Below are 21,252 nucleotides of genomic sequence, written 5' to 3'. Positions count from 1 at the left end.
CAACACCTATCAAATCTTGTCTGAACACATGGATTTAACCACCGGAGTCATATGGATTACTTTTATGTTACCCTTATGTGGATTTTGAAGCTTCAAAATTTTGGCACCCATTAACTTGCATCGTACGGACCTACAGAGCTGAAATATTCTTTTAAAATTCTTGTGTTCTGCAGAAGAAAGAAAGTCATACACATCTGGGATGCCAGGAGGGTGAGTAAATAAAATGTTTTTTGGGTGAACTATCCCTTTAACAACAACGCAAAAGATTTAAAAAATATATAATTCACATTTCATGTTGAGATGAAGGCCACACCACTTATAAATTCTATACTTTAAACAAGTTTACAGATGGGGCTTTACTGATTCAGACTGCAAAACCATTGCAATCATAGCGGAATAAATACATGGCAAGAAACTTTCTAGCTCACGTATGTCTTAAAACTACTTATTTCCTTTGTGTTAGCTTGTCACCATATGGCAAACTTGTTGTTCAGAATCCTCTGAATACATATATCCTCTGTATACAAGTGAATATTCTTGATATGAGCCCTGTGATTCTCAGGAATAACTCATTTAACAGACACAGCAGAGTCAATGTGTCATTCGCTCTCTTGTTTGCAGGGAAAGCTGCTTTTCAAGTGTCTAAATCCATTTGGACAACACATCTTTGGCAACTGTTGTGTTTATCCATCACTACCATTACATTTCGCTGTGTTAAAAACATCTGCTGGCAAAGTATGAAGCGCAAATAAATCAAAATGTCTCTAAGTCTTGCCCGTAAGCACTATGAAATTACTTTGCAGGGTGTACAGAATTGTTATTCGTTTGAGGAAAAAAAAAAAAAAAAATCTGTTTGAACCACAATTTATTTAGGTGGCTTGAACAAAATCAACCTAGTTCATTTAATTTTATTTATTTATAGAATATTTGTGCATTTCCATGAACATAGGAAGGCGCTATGTTCTCTGCAGGAATTTAAGCGTTTTCTAATATTCTAGCAGGTCACATTGGCTGCTGTAGAACAGCACACTAAACTAAACTTCTACGGTTCGACACACATCTGTAATGTACATCGCCTCCAATGAAACACTGCAAACGCTCACAGCGTTTGACAAAATCAAAACATGAATCGTCAGAACTCTTGAAAATGAATTTGATGTGCTATAAATGACACTCTAAGAAAAATACTCCCCTTTGTGTCTGTCTGTAGTTTCATTTATTGCCGTGCTTCAAAAAAGCCTCTATTCCACATTTTCAATTTGTTCCAATGAGAAACCTAGATTTTCATTGTACTGGGGGCTCTTTCAAGTTCCACGTTTCAGATTGTGAGCTTTGCGTCAGAGTGCCGTTTGTAAACATCAGACTCAGGCGCCGATTTGTTTCGGAGACGTGGCTGCCGCTCTCACAGGAAGGATACTGATCGGCCACCCTCTCGCAATGGCATGGTGGGATACATTGGTTTGAGGATGTGGTCACTACCTGGTTTGTTGCTACTGCCACCGTTCTGACTGGCCATTTGGTGTCGGATGTCTCTACGGTTGATGGTGAATGCCGTGATCATTTCGGAGCCGTAGTCCCTGCTCTCTGGCACGGCGCCAGGAACGTGCCTCAGGTGGCCATCGCCCAGGCAAGTCATGGAAATACGGGCGTCATTGCGGTGCTGCAACTCATGTTGTCCTTTCCGGGCAGGCGACGGTCGTTGAAGGAGTGCATGTTGATCACTGCGTCCGTCTTCGCCATGGCCGACGGCTGGGGGTGGGGCTTGTGTTTCACTCGTCTCTTGCACGTGAACGACAGTCTGATCTCTTCCATCACCGCACTGCAGAAAGACCTCTTGATGGAAAAAAAGACACATGGTGGGGTGGGGAAGGACAAAGACAAAAGAGGAAGTAAGTACATTCACGTCTGGTAGATGAGGAAGCTGTTTTGTTAGAGTGCCAGCGCTTCTCCCTAAAAAAAAAAAAACGCTTCCTTTGCAGTGTTGGGGAAGCTATTTTAAATTATAAACTATAGTTTAAAGTAGTTAAACTACAGTCAAGCAGTGTTGGGCAGATTACTTCTGAAATGTAATTCGGTACTGATCACAAATTACAAAACTAAAATTGTAAACAGTAATGTAATCTTTAAGGTTACACATATAGGTCACATAATCTGATTACTTTTAGATTACTTTTGGATTACTCATTGTGTTGTTTTTTTTTTTTTTTTTTTTTTTTGATGAATCTAAAACAAGAAATTTACTTGAGGGTCATGAAAAATGAAACACTATGTTTCTCAAGATGGAAGACAAAGATAAAATGCATGTATTTTTTCATTTTATATGGACATGTAGCCTGAATATCCTTGTCGCACATATTTCAGTCTCTGGATTAGATCACTCTTTTAGGAGCATAATCAATAAATTACACACTAGATATTGCCGTTGACTAATTTGTAATGTAATAAATAATCTAATCTTGCAATCCATGAAAATTAACTGTAATCTAATCACATATATTTTAAAATGAAATGTAATCTTATAACAGATAAATGATTTTTAGTATAAAATTACATAATCCAAATTACATTTAATCCATTACTATCCAACACTGTTTTTATAATGCCTTTTCTCTTTATTGGCTATGTTTTCTTTTTTAAAATTACTTTCTGTTTGGCCGGGCTTAACATTAACTGAAGTAATGATCCATGTATGCAGTCATGAAATCAGATACCCTCTACTCAAAATCTAAACACAGAAGAGACGCATTATTTACTTATTTTTCTCTCTATTACTCAGAACCTGCTATTTTATGATTTCCACACACTTTTACTCTTTTGAAATCTTTTGAAAAACAATACATTTTAATGCTTTTATTATAGACTCACCTACATAAATTATATACACTTATTCCAACACATACAGCTTGCATGGTAGCTCACCTGATAGAATGGTGGACTATGAGTTTGAGTACCACAGATCAAGACCAGCCATGAACTCAAGCTGACACGTGACATTACAGAGTCATATAAGTGCCACAAAATTATGTGGTTGCTTCAAAAAATTTGCTTTTTCATTTCGCTTCTGCATTTTAAAACATTTGTTTAGGCGTTGATTTGGTAAGGATGTCTTATTTAAATGTCTCATTTATATTTTATTATATTTTATATTTTAGTTCAGGTACAAGTTTTAGGATTTGGAAGGTATGTTTTTAAAAAATATATATATATATCTCAAATTCACTTTAAACCCGCATCAATATGACACTATTTTACTTGCTTTTGGAGCCCCGGCTGGACACTTCACTGGAAACCTGCAGCCAAACTTGATATACAGCACGTCAGTTTTGAATTCCAAAAATGTTTTCATGTTCACATCAATTACATGAGACCAGGCTGATACAGGCCTATATATTTTTATGTATATATTTACCATGTTATATACATACTAATAACAAATCTCTTATATAAAAGTGTATATCAAGACATAATTGCATACAATGATTTATATCATATTCATATATTTATTAAAATTTATGACATCATTACATTGGTCTGTTGTGCCAGACATTGCATTGCTGATCATGATTTCGAGTATCGATACATGTGCCCTTCAGAAAACACAGAAAAGCGCAATTATCTCAGACATCTCAATCCAGATATACTCATCAAATCCGCTCATGCGTTTACAGAACAGAATTAGCTAGAGAGGAATTATCATGGAAAAGAATACGTCATATAATCTTAGATGTATTAAGCGGCGCACGAAGAACGGGCCCCAGGTCAATCTGTGCAGGTATAGTGCTCCAACATGAGTTTTTATCATAGTCATTCTTTACAGTGGAAACATGGCTGATTTCTACATAAATCTGGCTTTTATAGATTGCTCCATATTCACAAAAGCCAGCACTATTACGGTCTCTGCTCTACAAGATTGGGAATTTAGCAGTGCAAACTGCATACAGCAAAGATTTTGTGGTCGTGTTTAAACAACACAGTGCATGCAAATAAATTACACTATCAGTTGGTGCAGTTCATTCTTTGTGAACCCCCAACCCCCTTAACTGGCTTACATTTATCTTTTCATTTTCTTATTTCTAATTTTCAAATATCAATGTGTCGACTGTCTTTTTGTTCCTGAACTTAATGTTTGAATATTTTAAAATGTTGAATGTTTTAAAAAAAAATTCTCTTCTCATTCACATGCAAAATGATGTCATAGCTTAATCTAAATCGCTGATACAAATGCAAACTGTGAAGTTTCTTTCCATTGCAACTGCAATTTCAGTCACAATATTATTATTATTATTATTATTTATTTTTTTTCAGTTCAGTACAGAATAAAGTTCATTTTGAGGTGAGATGTGTGATAAAAATCTTCTCATTCTTGAGCAAGGATTTACACTCACACATGATGAAAGTGGTTTAAATGTCAGCCTCCTGCAGTGGCATCTCCGCTGTGAAATTTGTCTACATAAGAAGGAAGTGATTTTGTGGTTTGCTTGCTGTGCTTGTTGATGTTTGATCAGTTCTTCATCTCTCACTCAACCAGCAGATCAATCTGTGATATTATCAGGTGTGAATGTGTTTCAGCTTTACTCTGCCTGCTGAATGTCTTCATTGCACATGTCTACAATATGTGATTCTGCATGTGTAATGCTACTGGAAGTGTCTGTTTGGTTTATTCATACTTAGAATTTTCTCTTAAATTTCTGAAAAAAAAAAAAAAAAAAAAGAAAGAAAAGAAAATCAGCATTTGAAAGACAATTACTGACAATATTCAAAGACAACCAGTTTTTTTGAGTCATGCTTGCCCATGCAAAATTCAATGCTGCCTGGTTGTAAGGGTGTACTAGGTCGTTGGTAGATGGTTGCTAGGGCACTGCAATGTGGTTGCTAAGGTGTTCTGGTTGGGGACACAGGCAGCAAGAGCGCTAAATGGTTAATGAAAAAACAACTAATTTGCTTCTTTTCTAATTTGTAGATTTGTTCTTGCAATGCCACAACAAATTACAGGGATGCAAACTCATGAGGGGCGAAAAAGGTAAGACTGGTAAGACACTGGTCCACGAACATTTTTTCTGAGGATATTTTCTTTAAAGAATAAGCTAAAAGCACCAATTCCAGCTATTTTATTGATTCAAGTTTACAATTGTGTAGAATTAGCTGCAAAATAAAGAGTATTTTGCTGAGGCTTGCTTCTGTTTCACACATTTGTTCAATTTTATTAACTGATTAGTTCAGTGACCCCTTCTGGAAATGTCACTAGGTGGCGACAGATGAGCGTCTTATGTGCTATGAGTGAGTCAGTGAATCATTTTGAGTCGTTCATGACTGAAATCTACCAAGAGAATTTATAGTGTTTAAGCATTAAAAGAACAAAGCAGATCTATAGTTTTCCTTCAGTCTGAGCATTATTTTTCATCCAAAAAGACAACAATAATAGTCTAATAATAGTGAGTTTCAGTAATGTCCTTACCTTCTCCTTTATTAAAACTTGCATGGCTACAAATCTACTGACTTCAGTATAACATGAGTTGAGTCGCGGCGTCAACGCTCCGTTCAATGCCAGTGTCAAGCGCCGCATTGCGCTCCACATGACAAAAGTTGCAGAAAGCATCACAGAGGGGCGATTTTACGAGCTTGCCATGTAAAAAAGCGGGAGGTGTGCACAATAAACATTGAAAACATGTAGTTGGAAGAGAGAAAAAAAGCTTACAGTTCTTTGATAGCAGAAAGTAATAAAATGACTCGTTTATGTTTAGGTCTAAGCGTTTTCTTGGTGAATTTAAATTAGTTCAATAACTGGGGTCTCTGATATTCGTAAACGATAAGGTAATATTTAATTAAAAGAAATTATGAGACATTCAATGTCTCCACAAATTTGGACAGTTTTTAAATATTTCTTGTTGCTTAGTACTCTCAAAGACATTACTGGAGAAGCAAAAACGTGTGTGTGAAAAACACTTTGGTGTAAAGTGACGTCAATTCATAAACTTCAATGTATTCTGCAGCGCTGACACGAGTCATGTGAAAGACCCTTAACACGTATAAATATCAGTCACTTTTGCACATTAATTATTGCTCTTCACAATCACAAAAGTGACCGATTATGGTTTCAAAACGGCGAATTTCTCCAAAAGGTGAGGAGTTTGGATCCCTGAAATCTTTATTTTTTTCATGCATTTATTTGTTTTGTGGAATTTTATAATTTTCCACGGCACACCTGACAATCTTTCACGATGGTTGCTAGGGCATTGCAAGGTGGTTGCTAGGGTGTTCTGGGTGGTTGCTAGGGTGTTTTGGGTAGTTGCCATGTGGTTGCTAGTGTGTTATTGGTGGTTATTAGAGTATTGCTAGGTGGTTGTTAGGGTGCTCTGGGTGGTTGCTAATCGGGTGCTTGGGTTTTCTGAGAGGTTGCTAGGCAGTTGTTAGTATGTTATGGGTGGTTGGTGAATGGTTGCTAGGATATTGCTAGGTGGTCACTAGTCCAATTGCTTGACAACTGCTAGGGTGTTCAGGGTGGTTGCTAAGCAGTTGCCAGAGTTTTCTTGGTGGTTGGTAGGTGGTTTCTAGGGTATTGCAGTGTAGTGGCTAGCTCTTTCTGGGTGGTTGCTAAGCAGTTACAGTGGTATTCTAGGTAGTTGGTAGATGGTTGCTAGGGCACTGCAAGGTGGTTGCTGAGTGGTTGCCAGAGTTTTCTGGGTGGTTGCTAAGTGGTTGATAGGGTGTTCTGTGTGGTTACTATGTGGTTGCTAGGGTGTTTTGGGGGGTTGCTATGTGATTGCTAGGGTGTTATTTGTGGTTATTTGTGCATTGCAAGTTGGTTATACGGGTGTTCTGGGTGGTTGGTGGATGGTTGCTAGGGTATTGCTATGTGGTCACTAGTGTGTTTTGTCCAATTGCTTGACAACTGCTAGGGTGTTCTGTGTGGATGCTAAAGGAATGGCAAGGTGGTTGCTAGGGTGTTCTGGGTGGTTGCTAAGCAGTTGCCAGAGTTTTCTTGGTGGTTGGTAGGTGGTTTCTAGGGTATTGCAGTGTAGTGGCTAGCTCTTTCTGGGTGGTTGCTAAACAGTTACAAGGGTATTCTAGGTAGTTGGTAGATGGTTGCTAGGGCACTGCAAGGTGGTTGCTAAGTTGTTCTGGTTGGTTGCTGAGTGGTTACAAGGGTTTTCTGGGAGGAAGGTTGGTGTTTGCTAGAGCATTCTGGGTGGTTGCTAAGTGGTTGATAGGGTGTTCTGTGTGGTTACTATGTGGTTGCTAGGGTGTTTTGGGGGGTTGCTCTGTGATTGCTAGGGTGTTATTTTTTTGAATTAGAGCATTGCAAGTTGGTTATTAGGGTGTTCTGTGTGGTCACTAGTGTGTTTTGTCCGTTTGCTTGACAACTGCTAGGGTGTTCTGTGCGGATGCTAAAGGAATTGCAAGGTGGTTGCTAGGGTGTTCTGGGTGGTTGCTAAGCTGTTGTCAGTGTTTTCTTGGTGGTTGGTAGGTGGTTTCTAGGGTATTGCAAGGTAGCGGCTAACTCTTTCTGGGTGGTTGCTCAGCAGTTGCAAGGGTGTTCTAGGTAGTTATTAGGTGGTTGCTAGGTGCTAAGGTGTTCTGGTTAGTTGCTGAGCAGTTACAAGTGTTTTCTGGGTGGGTGGTTGGTGGTTTCTAGGGCACTGCAAGGTGGTTGCTATGTGGTTGCTAGGGTGTTTTGTGTGGTTGCTATGTGATTGCTAGGGTGTTATTTGTGGTTATTAGAACATCACAAGTTGGTTATTAGGGTGTTCTGGTTGGTTGCTAATCGGGTGCTAGAGTTTTCTGAGTGGTTACTAGGAAGTTGTTAGGGTGTTCTGGGTGGTTGGTGGATGGTTGCTAGGGCATCGCTAGGTGGTCACTAGGGTGTTCTGGGTGGTTGGTGGATTGTTGCTAGGGTATTGGTAGGTGGTCACTAGGGTGTTCTGGGCGATTGCTTAACAATTGCTAGGATGTTCAGTGTGGATGCTAAAAGAATAGCAAGGTGGTTGCTAGCGTGGTCTGGGTAGTTGCTAAGCAGTTGCCAGGATTTACTGGCTGGTTGGAGGTGGTTTCTAAGGTATTGCAAGGTGGTTGCTAGCTCATTCTGAGTGGTTGCTAAGCAGTTGATATGGTGTTCTGGGTGGTTGCTATTGTGTTCTGGGTGGTTGGTAAATAGCTGCTAGGGCATTGCTTGGTGGTCAATAAGGTGTTTCGGGTTGTTGCTATGCAGTTGCTAGGGTGTTATGGGTGGTTATTAGGGCATTGCTAGGTGGTTGTTAGGGTGTTCTGGTGGTTGCTAAATGGTTTCTAGGATTTTTTGGGTGGATGCTAGGTAGTTGCTAGGTTGTTGTAGGTGGTTGGTTAATGGTTGCTAGGGCATTGCTAGGTAATTTTTAGGATGTTCAGGGCATTGCTAGGCAGTTATGAGAGTGTTCTAGGTGGTCGTTGCAAGGAAATTGCTAGGTGGTCACTAGGGTGATTGCTTGGCAGTTGCTAGGGTGTTTTGGGTGGTTACTAAGCAGTTGCCAGGGTTTTCTGGGTGGTTGTTAGATGGTTGCTAGGAAATTGCAAGTTGGTTGCTAGGGCTTTCTTGGAGGTTGCTAAGCAGTTGATAGGGTGTTCTTGGTGGTTGCTAGGGTGTTCTTGGTTGGTTGTTAGGGCATTGTAAGGTGGTTGCTAGGGTGTTTTGGGAGGTTGCTATTTTGTTGCTAGGGTGTTATTGGTGGTTGTTAGAGCATTGCAAGGTGGTTGTTAGGGTGTTCTGGGTGGTTGTTAGGTCATTGCATGATGATTGCTTGGGTGATTTTGATGGTTTCTAGGGTGTTATTGATGGTTGTTAGAGCATTGCAAGTTGGTGGTTAGTGTGTTCTGGGTGGTTGATAAGGCATTACTAGGTGGTCACTCTGGTGTTCTGGGAGATTCCTAGGTAGTTGCTAGGGTGTTCTCGGTAGTTGCAAATGGAATGGCAAGGAGGTTGCTTGGATGTTCTGGGTAGTTGCTAAGCAGATACCAGTGTATTCAGTCTTTTCTGGGTGGTTGGTATGTGGTTGCTATGGCATAGCAATGTGGTTGCTAGGGCATTCTGAGTGGTTGCTAAGTGCTTCATAGGGTGTTCTTGGTGGGTGGTAGGTTTTTGCTTGGGTATTATGGATGGTTATTATGGCATTATAAGATGGCTGCTAGGGTGTTCTGGGTGGTTGCTATGCAGTTCCTTGCTAGGTGGTTGCTTTCTGGCACAAGTAAAAAGAGCTCACTTCCAAGTCTCTGTGATCTTTTGGCTCGGTCCCTCCATTAATGTTAGTCTATTAACCTGTTTAATTTCTCTAAAGATAAAATGTGTAACTGTAAGACTAACTTAGAAATGTAATAGCACACCTCTCCTCAACAAGCCACATAATTTGAGCTATCAGTAATGCATGTAACAAAAAGAGTGTGGGACATTTAGGGATTTGTGCAAAGTAATAGTGATGTGTTTCCTTACAGACACCACTAATATGTGTTCTTTTTTCATTTCTCCCTCCTATTAGTCTCACCTGTTCACGTTCTGCATTCTTCCGGAGTTTGTAGATGAATTCTCCTATAGCCACAAACACTGAGAGCACCAGACCAGATGCCAGCACGATGAAGATGCCACCCAGGTTCTGGATGCCCATTGGACCCGTCTCATACCGCTCGTCCTCCAGGCAGCTGCTGTCGCTCCACCACTTTTCTTTGAGTATGTGAAGACGACCATCCTCCAAGATGCCGAGTATAGCGATTGTGATTTTATCCCTGTACGGGGAACCTGCAAAACAAATACATTAAAAGATGAACATCTTTATTGGAAATTCATCTACTGTGGTTAAACAGTGTTTGAGTTTGTTTTTCATTTAAAGGGCTATATATTTCATAAAAAAAATAAATCTATTTATAACACTTCATTTTCCTGTATTCCTTGCAGTTGTTTTCATCCATTTATCTATATATCATTCAGCTGGTTTTATTGCTGGTTTTACCTTTGGGGGTGCCGATGCCGTAACCTTTGCTGTCGATAATGCCTCCGACCTGTGTGAGATTGCAGTTCCTGCGAGTCACATACTCAATAGTAGTTGACTCCATGAGCAGAGCGTAGTCAGACTTCAACACTCTCTGAATGCCATCTTCAATGGACTTGACAAATGATGTGCTCTGTCTGCTGCTCATGAAAGCCCACATCTTCTCAAACGTAGACACGCGTGATTTCTGAAAAAGTAAAGCATCCTACAATAATAACATAAATATGTATACAATGTAGAATTTAAAGAAATTTAAATTTTGTGGGTTTTTGTCTGTCTATTAGCTTGGAGGCTAAATGAACAATAAAAAAAGCATGTGTACTCTTAAAAGTTGACAAAATGTTCTTTTAGGAGATATACACATTTAAAATGTAGTCTTTATCTTTCAGGAAAATTGGACCAAAAATAGTGATGACTTGTCTTGCACTCACAGACTTAGCTGGATTTTTGTCCAATAAAATGCAGAGGAGAAAAAGCTGTGCTTGTCAAACAATTTTTTGTTTGTTTTATAAAGTCAAAATGACATTAAAAGGGTGATGTGGTGTAGTAGTAAAAAAATCAAGACTGGTAACTGAAATGTTGCAATTTTGACATTTAATTCTGAAAAAGATCTTAAAATGCCCAAAATAAACATACTGTATACTACATAAACTGATAAATAATAATATAATAATAATAATAATAATAATAATAATAATAAAAATTACATTTAATTTTGTTAAATCAAATGCATGTTGTGTATGTGCAAATTACAAAATAGTTCTGGATCCTGGAACTGCAAAAGATGATGCAATCAGGGCCCTGTATTATATTATTTAGATAATGTTTTTCCAATATTTCCCTGGAACATTCTCCCATATATGTATGTACTGAATAAGATGCATTTATAAAGCATTTTTTTAAAGCATCATGATCTGCATTCAATACAAGTTAAGCTTTGTCAGCAGCATTTGCGGCATAATGTTGATTGCCACAAATAATATTTTAACACACCCCTCATTTATAAAAGAAAAAAAAAAGATTACAATTACAGTTATGCGCCTACAATGGAAGTGGGCGGGGCCAGCCAAAATACTACACAAAATACACACTGTTTCAAAAGTACAGCCACAAAATGTAAACATTAAACTTGTTAACTTGACTTTAGTGTGATAAAATCACATACAAACCTTATCCGTGTAAAATCATATGACATATCCAATATTAAATGTGAAGTCATGACAATGAAACCCTGAAATCCTGGTACCGGATATAATGATTTTATCACACTAAAATCATGTTAACCAATATAATGTTTACGTCTTGTGGCTTTACTTTAGAGACTGTTTGTATTTTAACATTTATGAACTGGCCTCATTCACTTCCACTGTAAGTGCCTTACTGTAACAGCAATTTTTGCTCATAAAATGCTCATGTCGGTTGCGGTAATCAACATTATGTCACAGATGCCGTTGATTGAGCTTAACTTGTATTGAACCTGGGATATTCCTTTAAGAACAGTAGAAAATACACTAGGTCCAGTCCACACACATTTGCGCAACATCCTCAAACTTTGTCATAAAGGACATTTATTTCCTCCTGAGTCTTGGCTCCATTACGGTGAGACTCCCAGCTTCACACTACGGCATGCTGGTGTTGCCACTGTTCTCTTAACCTTGAACACCTGTTATTCTGCCACCCCCTTCAAACGTTATTTTCCCTGGTGTCTCTAAATATAATTGAAAGTGGCTGGGAATTGGCTTCAACACTGGACTGCACAAGAATGAATAAGCAACTCAAGTGATACAGCTGACACTTCCTAGATGAAACAGTCACTCTATGCATGGGATTATTGCAGTTCTAATCTGTTTTTTTACCACAGCAGTGTTTTTTCTACTGTACAGAATGCGGTAGTAGACATGTTCAAAATGGAATAGCATACTTGGACCATCTGAGCCTGTTTAGGATTTCTTCACCAACTCTGACTCTGACACCAAGACACCTTCACTTGCAGGTCAGAAAACAAAGTCTAATAAGAAAATCAGTAGAATTGCAATAGAGTTTCAGAACCTTTGGTGCTTGAACACCTTAATGCATAACAGATCTTTGCAGAGGTACATTTCTGAACTAAAACAAATAGATATTGCACTAACTGAAGAGCCACAGGTGTCACTTATTCTTATTAATAGTGTATTTTTGGACTCTCGAAAATCACATTTCTGACTACTAAATAAAATTTAAATAAAGTTTCAACATTATATGTACTTCAACAATTTATGGATTAAGCAACTCTGAGAGCCCCATATCTTTAGGATTTAACCATATAGGGCCTTACATATGAATATACCAGGAGGAAAGTTTGTAAAGAAACAGAATCTAAAAGGATATGAAGATATCTTTAATACTTGAGTTAAAGGCAGTTGGAAAAAAGTTTTTTTTTTTTTTTTTCCTCATGTTTTTGGACTGACTCCCTTAGCATTTAACGCAACAATTTTAGTAATAGACCTACTTACAGTTGTGGCCAAAATACTGGCACTCTTGGTAAATATGGGCAAAGAAGGCTGTGAAAAAAATATGTCTTCATTGTATATCCTTTTGATCTTTCATTCAAAATATTCACAAAAATCTATCCTCCAATGGATATTAAACAATTGCAAACACAACACAAGTTTTATCAAAAAACAAATATCTTTGTCAAATATATGTGTGGCACAATTATTGGCACCCTTTTATCCAGTACTTTGTGCAACCTGCCTTTGCCAAGATAACAGCTCTCAGTCTTCATTTACAATGCCTAATGAGGTTGGAGAACTCATGGCAAGAGATCAGAGACCATTCCTCCATACATAATCTCTCCAGATCCATCAAATTCTGAGGAGCACGCTGGTGGACTCTCCTCTTCAGTTGACCCCACACATTTTCTATGGGGTTCAGGTCAGGGGACTGGGATGGCCATGGCAGTACCTTGATTTTGTGGTCAGTGAACCATTTCAGTGTTCATTGTTTTGGATCATTGTCCTGCTATAAGATCCAACCATGGTCCATTTTAAGCTTTCTGGTAGAGGCAGTCAGGTTTTGATTTTTTATCTGTTGGCATTTGATAGAGTCCATGATGCCATGTATCCGAACAAGATGTCCAGGACCTCTGGCATAAAAACAGCCCCACAACATTAAAGATCCACCACCATATTTAACTCTGGGCATGAGGTACTTTTCCATATGGCTACCTCTCTGTGTGCGCCAAACCCATCTCTGGTGTTTGCTGACAAAAAGCTCTATTTTTATTCTATCAGACCATAGAACCTTGTCCCATTTGAAGTTTTAGCAGTGTCTGTCAAACTGAAGATGCTTGAGTTTGTTCTTGGATGAGAACAGAGGCTTTTTTCTTGAAACCCTCCCAAACAACTTTTGGTGATGTAGGTGATGTCCAATTGTAGTTTTGGAGACTTTCTGACCCCAAGACCCAACTAATTTCTGCAATTCTCCAGCTGTGATCCTTGGAGAATTTTTGGCCACTCGAACCATCCTCCTCAACGTATGTGGAGCCAATACAGACACACGTCATCTTCCAGGCCGATTTTAACACTAAGAACCGCCTTAAGTGCCTCCCAAGCCATGCCCACAGTGGATACTGAGGACCAGTTGGTCTCCATATAAACACTGATTTCAGTCTTTAACATTAGTTGGAATTCAGCATTTTGCAAAAGGGACACATTAAGGCGCCAACTATATGATTTCTTTTTTCTTTTTCTTACGTTTAAGAAAAGAAATAACCTTCCTTCTTTTTATTGGATGTCCCAACCCATTCACATTCCATGTGGAGAGAGAGAGTACACTCATATTAACAACTGACATATTGATATAATAAAAAAAATAAACTGTGTGTCAAAAGCAAAATTATACAGACCACATTCCCCATTAGTAAAACAAACAAACCCTGAACTTCCCCCTGAACAAAACAAACAGAAAAAAGAAAAACGTGCACATTAATCCCGTGCACGAGAGCGCCAACCAGCGACAATCCTTCTAAACTCAAAAGGTCCATAAATGCCCACGAGCCCCCACGACAAATTTGCCATCGGATTGCACAATTTTGCCTCACAAATTTGTGAAGCAAAATTACATAACAGAAAATACTTTGTAAAATAAACCCCAGCTAAAAGGAAGAATGAACACAAAGAACATGTAGATTAATTCACAGAACTGTTTTAAAGGTGTGATCCTCCACAAAAAAAAATCAGCTGATATACCATTCAGTTTCACGGATAGACAAACGAATGTTCAGTGAGCCAGCCATTATGAGTTCAGCGGATGACGTAATCATTCCAGTGTCCCGTAAACGGAACAAGCTCCAGCCGCTAGGTGGAGCCAACACAAAAAGAAACAAAACCGACATCCCGGTTCCCCGGATGGTCAAGTCAATTCATTCAGAGGCCGCATAAAAGTATATACCATGACTTACTCAATCCGTCAACTTTATAAAAGACATCCTTTGTGTGAGCATGTAGATATTTTGCGGTCATCCGTAGTGTCCACTCTCAAACTGGCCAGGAACTTCCATGCAAAAGTAATCTTCTGTCAATGCAAAAGCTTCTTTAAGGAAAGTGTTATTCACAAAACAAACTCCAGCCACTATGCAGAGCCAGCGCAAAAAGAAACCAAAATGACGCCCAGCTTCCTCAAAAGCCAGAGTAAGTACAGTGAGTACACCCACTCACATGAGAAACATCCAATGATTCTATAAAAGACATTGCCTGATTGGGACATGTAAAGACTTTGCGACCGTCCTTCATTTCTATTCTCAGTTTGGCCGGGAACATCATTGCAAAAGTGATCTTACTCTGATGCAAGAGTTTCTTGTATTCCCTAAACCGATCAAGTTTCTCTCTTGTCGAACTCGCAAAGTCCGGGAACAAGAAAATATTATGATTCCTCCAAGAAAGCTTTTCTTTGCTCCTTGCCTGGCGCAACACGAGATCTTTATCGGATGACCTCAGAAATTTGGCCAGGATCGATCGGGGCCTTTCTCCCTCAGCAGATCTCCGAGCAGGGACTCTGTGAGCTTGCTCGATTTCCAGCTTGTGGCCTGTTATGTCGAGCAGACTTGGGAAGAGCTCTTCTAGGAATTTCACCATATCTCTGCCCTCCTCATGCTCAGGAATTCCAACAAATCTGATGTTATTCCTGCTGCTTCTATTCTCAAGATCTTCAAGCTTTTCAAGAATACGTTCCAGATCAACTTTGGTCACAGGCGGATTAGCGGATAATTCCATCTCCGAAGACTCCAAATAATCGATTCTCTTGTATCTAACTCAGAGAATTTTATTTCCATCGCCATAATCGATCAACGTATTACAGCGAGATCCTCCAAGTCAGCAAGAACCTTCGTCAGCAACACCGATATGTTGGACTGACGCTGGATCTCTTCTCCCTTTGCGCCATCGAAATCGAGTCCCCGGTCTGTAGGCCTGTCGGGGCTTTCATCCTGAACACGTAAGTGTCTTTTAATGTCTCCAGAGCCCGATGATTTTGACTTCTTTGCCATGTTTTACCTCAAAGAGCAAATGTGTAACTGGGTGTATTGAATTTCACCAGATTATAACATGAGAATAATTAAAAATTTAGCAAAGTGTGCAGAACTCGTCGTTCACACGTCTGCTTCTTGCATGGCGTCACATGACCCATTGCTCACTGATTCTTGAGATAATGGACAAAACATGTTTAAAATCTTTAAATCTTTTTAATACTAAATTATTTTGAGATGGATATATTTGTATACAAAGGTCTCAGCTAACGAACGATGTAAGGGAATAGGTTTTTATAAAAATGTGTTTTTGTTTTCTTTTGAAAATTGACATTTATTCACTTCATAACTTGCATCGTACTGTCATTTGTGTCAACTCTGTCAGACACATCAAAAAGCGTGCTATTTTAATTTGATTCAGAATTTATAATAATGAGAATGACAGAGTTGAAAAGTTGAAGCTGTGACCGCAGAGACTTGTATATTGTTTGTTTAAAATATGAAAAATATCAAACGTACCAGACCACGTGTCCTACTGTTGCATCCACCATGAGCAGGGAGTGGGAAAGGAGTACTCAAAGTTAAAGCTGATCAGGACATTTTCTGATTTATTCAAGATTTTTTTTAAAAATCTGACGGAGTTGACGCAAAGTGAGGACACAAATTTGATAGGCAGTTTTTTATGGAAAGTATCATTTAAAGTTTTCTTAATGTATTGTTTGATATCTTACAGATCCCTACCTTTCATTTGATATTTATATTTATGAATTTGTTGCATTTTTAAACACTTTGTTTAGCAGTTTAACATTGTGACCTCTTGCTGAGGACAGGTTAAGTTACATGTTCTTCCAAGTATAGAGCATGCATTTCAAAAAATTGAAATTATTGAAAATATAAGTAAAAAATGCACATTTACACATTTCCTTTAGATTGAACTTTTCCAGTATTTTTTTGTTATGAATTTCTTGATTTTTAAAATAAAGATGACTTATGTATGTAAGACATGTTTTGTCCCTTATCTCAAGAATCAGTGCACTATAATGTGGTTCTCGCTCTCAGTGGGGCATGAGGTGAGTTGTGTGTGAATGCGTGAGAATAACATGAAGCCTCCAGATGCACTCAACAATGCTAAAGATGCAAAGATGTGCGGACTGACGGTCTCAGACGCAGAGGCAACTGAGATTCGTCCTCCACCACCCGGATTGAGACGAGCCACTACGCCACCACGAAGACTCGGAGCACAATGGGAATTGGGCATTTCAAATTGGGGAGAAAAGGGGAGAAAAAATAAATATACATGTTTATATTACATTGTGGGAACCAAATATCCCCACAAGGATGGTAAAACTTGAGATCACCTACCTTGTGGGCCCCAGCCAGCATTCCCCACGAGGGAAATGGCTTATTAAACATACTAAACAATGTTTTTTTGAAAATGTAAAAAATGCAAAAAGGTTTCTGTGAGGGTTAGGTTTAGGGGTATGGTTAGGGGATAGAAATTATCGTTAGATCTGTATAAAATCCATAAAATGCATGGAAGTCTATGGAAAGTCCCCACAATGATATAAAAACCAGTTGGTGTATTTTTATACAGTATTTCTTTTACCAGAAAATAATCAAAAACAAAATTTAACACTGAATGATGAGTATGCTATTCCAAATATGAATCTCCTTAAAAACGTCAAAAATTGTAGTTCTGATTCAGGAGTGGAACAGAATGTGTGTGTGTGTGTGTTCCACAGTTTTAAAATAATGAAGCTTGAACATCACGATTAACTCTCAGTTTAAATGGCATTTCATGCTTTTTTAAAGGAGGTCACGTCAGAAAGCATAGCTAATCACAGATAATTGTTGGCTCAATTCCGTGAAACATATAAAGTGACCAAAGATAATGAACAAGTGTGCGTGTTCTTTGATTATTCTTGATAAAATGTTAAATTAACATTTCATGTTTCAGGTCTCCTTGCTAACATCTTCAATACTCAGAATCAGAATCAGAATCAGCTTTATTGCCAAGTATGCTTACACATACAAGGAATTTGTACAGCTTCCAGTGTACAACAATACAAAAACAATACAAAAACAGCAGCAAGACATAGATAATAATAAAACATAAAAAATATTATACACATACATACATACACACACACATACATACATACACACATACACATACGTAGTGCAATCTAAAATAAATCTGTTATCTGTTATGTACAGTGCAAATGTTTTTTTTTTTGTTTTTTTTTTTAGAGGAATAAAATGGCAGAAGAGGTTGGATGTGTTGGATAAATATAAAAAAAGACTAAACTGTGTATTGCACATAGTTATTTCTCAATGGGGCAATTTAACTGTTGATGAGATGGATAGCCTGAGGGAAAAAACTGTTCCTGTGCCTGACGGTTCTGGTGCTCAGAGCTCTGAAGCGTCAGCCAGAAGGCAACATTTCAAAAAGGTAGTGGGCAGGGTGAGTGGGGTCCAGAGTGATTTTTCCAGCCATTTTCCTCACTCTGGAAGTGTCTGCTGCCACAGTGCTGTTTAGAATGGTGAGGGGAGTCAGTGTTGGGGTGTTCCTCCTAAAGTCCACAATCATCTCCACCGTTTTGAGCATGTTCAGCTCAAGGTTGTTTTGACTGCACCAGACAGCCAGCTGTTCAACCTCCCTTCTGTATGCAGACTCATCGTCATCTCGGATGAGGCCGATGACAGTGGTGTCATCAGCAAACTTCAGGAGCTTGACAGAGGGGTCCTTGGTGATGCAGTCATTGGTGTAGAGGGAGAAGAGTAGTGGGAAGAGCACACATCTCTGGGGGGCACCTATGCTGATTGTACAGGTGCTGGAAGTGAGTTTCCCCTGTCTCACAAGCTGCTGCCTGTCCTTCAGAAAGCTGGTAATCCACTGACAGATTGACATGGGAACAGAAACTTGGTGTAATTTATTCTGGAGTATAGCTGGGATGATGGTGTTGAAAGCTGAACTGAAGTCCACAAAAAGGATCCTTGCATATGTTCCTGGTCTGTCCAGATGTTGCAGGATGTGATGCAATCCCATGTTGACTGCATCATCCACAGACCTGTTTGCTCGATAAGCAAATTGAAGGGGATCTAGAAAGGGTCCAGTGATGTTCTTCAGGTGGGCCAACACCAGTGTCTCAAATGATTTCATGACCACAGACGTCAGGGCGACAGGTCTGTAGTCATTAAGTCCTGTGATTTTTGGTTTCTTTGGGACAGGAATAATGATTGAGCGTTTGAAGCAGCATGGGACTTCACACTGCTCCAGTGATCTATTGAAGATCTGTGTGAAGATGGGGGCCAGCTGGTTAGCACAGGATCGAAGACATGCTGGCGAGACGCCATCTGGGCCTGAAGCTTTCCTCGTTTGTTTCTGGAAGACGCGGCTCACATCATATTCACAGATCTTAAGTGCAGGTTGAGTAGCAGGAGGGGGGAGGAGGGGGGTTGCAGGGGGTGTTGGTGTTTGTGTGAAGTGAAGGTCAGAGTTGGTGTGGGGTGTGAGATTGGGCCTTTCAAATCTGCAGTAGAACACATTCAGGTTGTCAGCCAGTTGTTGGTCCACCACAGGGTTGGGGGTAGGAGTCCTGTAATTTGTGAGTTGTTTCATGCCACTCCACACTGATGCAGGGTCATTAGCTGAAAACTTGTTTTTCAACTTCTGAGAGTATCTTCTTTTAGCCACTCTGATTTCCTTGTTCAGTGTGTTCCTGGCCTGATTGTACAAGACTTTATCCCCACCCCTGTAAGCATCCTCTTTGGCCTGACGAAGCTGCCTGAGCTCTGCTGTAAACCACGGTTTGTCGTTGTTGAACTTTAAATAAGTCCAAGTAGGAATGCACATATCCTCACAGAAACTGATATATAATGGAACAGTATCTGTGAGCTCATCCAGGTCTGTGGCTGCATTCTCAAAAACACTCCAATCCATGCAATCGAAGCAGGCTTGTAGTTCCCGCTCTGCTTCACTGGTCCATCTCTTTACAGTCCTTACTACTGGCTTGGTTGATTTTAATTTCTGCCTGTAGGTTGGAAGATGATGAACCAGACAGTGATCAGAGAGTCCCAAAGCTGCTCTAGGGACAGAGCGATATGCATCCTTTATTGTTGTGTAGCAATGATCCAGTATGTTCCTGTCTCTGGTGGGGCATGTTATGTGCTGTTTGTATTTGGGCAGTTCACATGTGAGATTTGCTTTGTTAAAATCCCCAAGAATAATAATAACTGAGTCCGGGTATTGTTGTTCCATGTCTGTGATTTGATCAGCAAGCTGTTTCAGTGCCGCATTCAAACACGTGTTTGGCGCGATATACACACTCACCAGAATAAACGAAGAAAACTCCTGTGGCAAGTAGAAAGGCTTATAGTTAATAAAGAGCGCTTCCAAATTAGGACAGCACATCCTTTAACGTTGTTACATCTGTACACCAACTTTCACTGATGTAAAAGCATGTTCCACCGCCTCTCGTTTTCCCCGTTAACTCCGCGATGCGATCCGCTCTGAACAGCTGGAAGCCCGGCAGATGAAACGCACTGTCCAGAATGCCTTCACTCAGCCAGGTCTCTGTGAAGCACAAGGCAGCAGAGGTTGAAAAGTCCTTGTTTGTGTGGGTGAGGAGATGTAGTTCGTCCGTTTTGTTAGGAAGAGAGCGGAGATTCACAAGATGAATGCTCGGCAGCGTTGTCCGAAAGCCCTGCCGACAGAGTTTGGCCAGCGCACCGGCTCGTCTTCCTCGCCTGCGTCTCCTGAACAACAAAGCCGCACCTCCAACTAAAATGTCTAGCAAAACGTCTGAATATTCAAAAACCGGGAAAAGACTGTCTGGTATAAGCTGTCAAATGTTCAGCAGTTCGTCTCTGGTAAAACTGACTGGAAAAAGATTACTAAACATAGGACAAACAAACAAAAACAACAAAACAATAGGAGCACTCCACACTGAGGCCATCCGCGGTGCCATCATGTAGGTCATGCTGCTGAAGTTTCAGAAAATCTCTTTCATCTAAAAAGCAGGAACTGAATTTGTTCATGCAGTGACAGCCTGATGTTTTAATTGCAGACACCTGTTTCTGTAATCTTCATTTCTGATACTGCAATCATATACCTCAGAAGACAAAGAGGATAGACAATCAAAGAAACAAGGCCCACTACAGTGTTCTTTGCAGGTAAATAAAACAACAGTCATCTTATTCATACATTACATTTTTTGAAGAATAAATAATTTAAATTTTGACAGGATTTATATACATTTAAGATAGCAATTTTAGATTCAAACATAAAACAAAAATGCTGAGATACATTTTGAAATAATGTTATAAAGAAGCATATATTAAAAAATATATATATTACAGTATCAGCAGAAACCACGGAAGTAGCCTAGTATATGAATTAAAGTATAAATATGTAATCACTGGTTTAAGGACACCTCGATTTTGTGTCACTGTCAGTTGAACATTTCTTGTGGAAATTCAGTTACTTTTTTTCTGCTCAGCTCTACAGCTTTTGAGTGCAAGTACTCAAAGCAATAAAAAGTGAAACCCTGCAGGAAAAAGTTGAAACTTCGGAATAAAAAATAAATCATTATGAAGGAACACTTCAAACATGGCAGAACAGTGGGAGAGCTGGAGAATGTGTTTTTACAGTGGGAATTAACATCTAGCTGGAAAAAGCTTAAACAATTCTTTTGTGGAATTTTATTGATTTTGTTTTCTTCTCTGTGCAGCTCAAGA

At 39.4% G+C, this 21,252-nt stretch overlaps 1 protein-coding gene across 1 annotated transcript in view; it reads right to left on the bottom strand.

Moving 5' to 3' along the window:
* Positions 1 to 1,028: 1,028 nt before the first annotated feature.
* Positions 1,029 to 21,252, bottom strand: part of LOC127452519 (glutamate receptor ionotropic, kainate 3-like) — a 221,813-nt gene continuing 201,589 nt past the window's right edge. The window contains exons 14-16 of the mRNA XM_051718017.1: positions 9,972 to 10,197; positions 9,510 to 9,760; positions 1,029 to 1,831 (exon numbers count right to left, since the gene is read on the bottom strand). Coding sequence (XP_051573977.1) covers positions 1,403 to 1,831; positions 9,510 to 9,760; positions 9,972 to 10,197 — 906 coding nt within the window. The 3' untranslated portion in view covers positions 1,029 to 1,402. The remainder of the gene's footprint in view (positions 1,832 to 9,509; positions 9,761 to 9,971; positions 10,198 to 21,252) is intronic.

The sequence above is a fragment of the Myxocyprinus asiaticus genome, chromosome 15 (assembly GCF_019703515.2).
Source record: "Myxocyprinus asiaticus isolate MX2 ecotype Aquarium Trade chromosome 15, UBuf_Myxa_2, whole genome shotgun sequence".
In the NCBI taxonomy this organism is placed as follows: domain Eukaryota; kingdom Metazoa; phylum Chordata; class Actinopteri; order Cypriniformes; family Catostomidae; genus Myxocyprinus; species Myxocyprinus asiaticus.
This window is presented reverse-complemented; position numbering and strand designations above follow the sequence as displayed.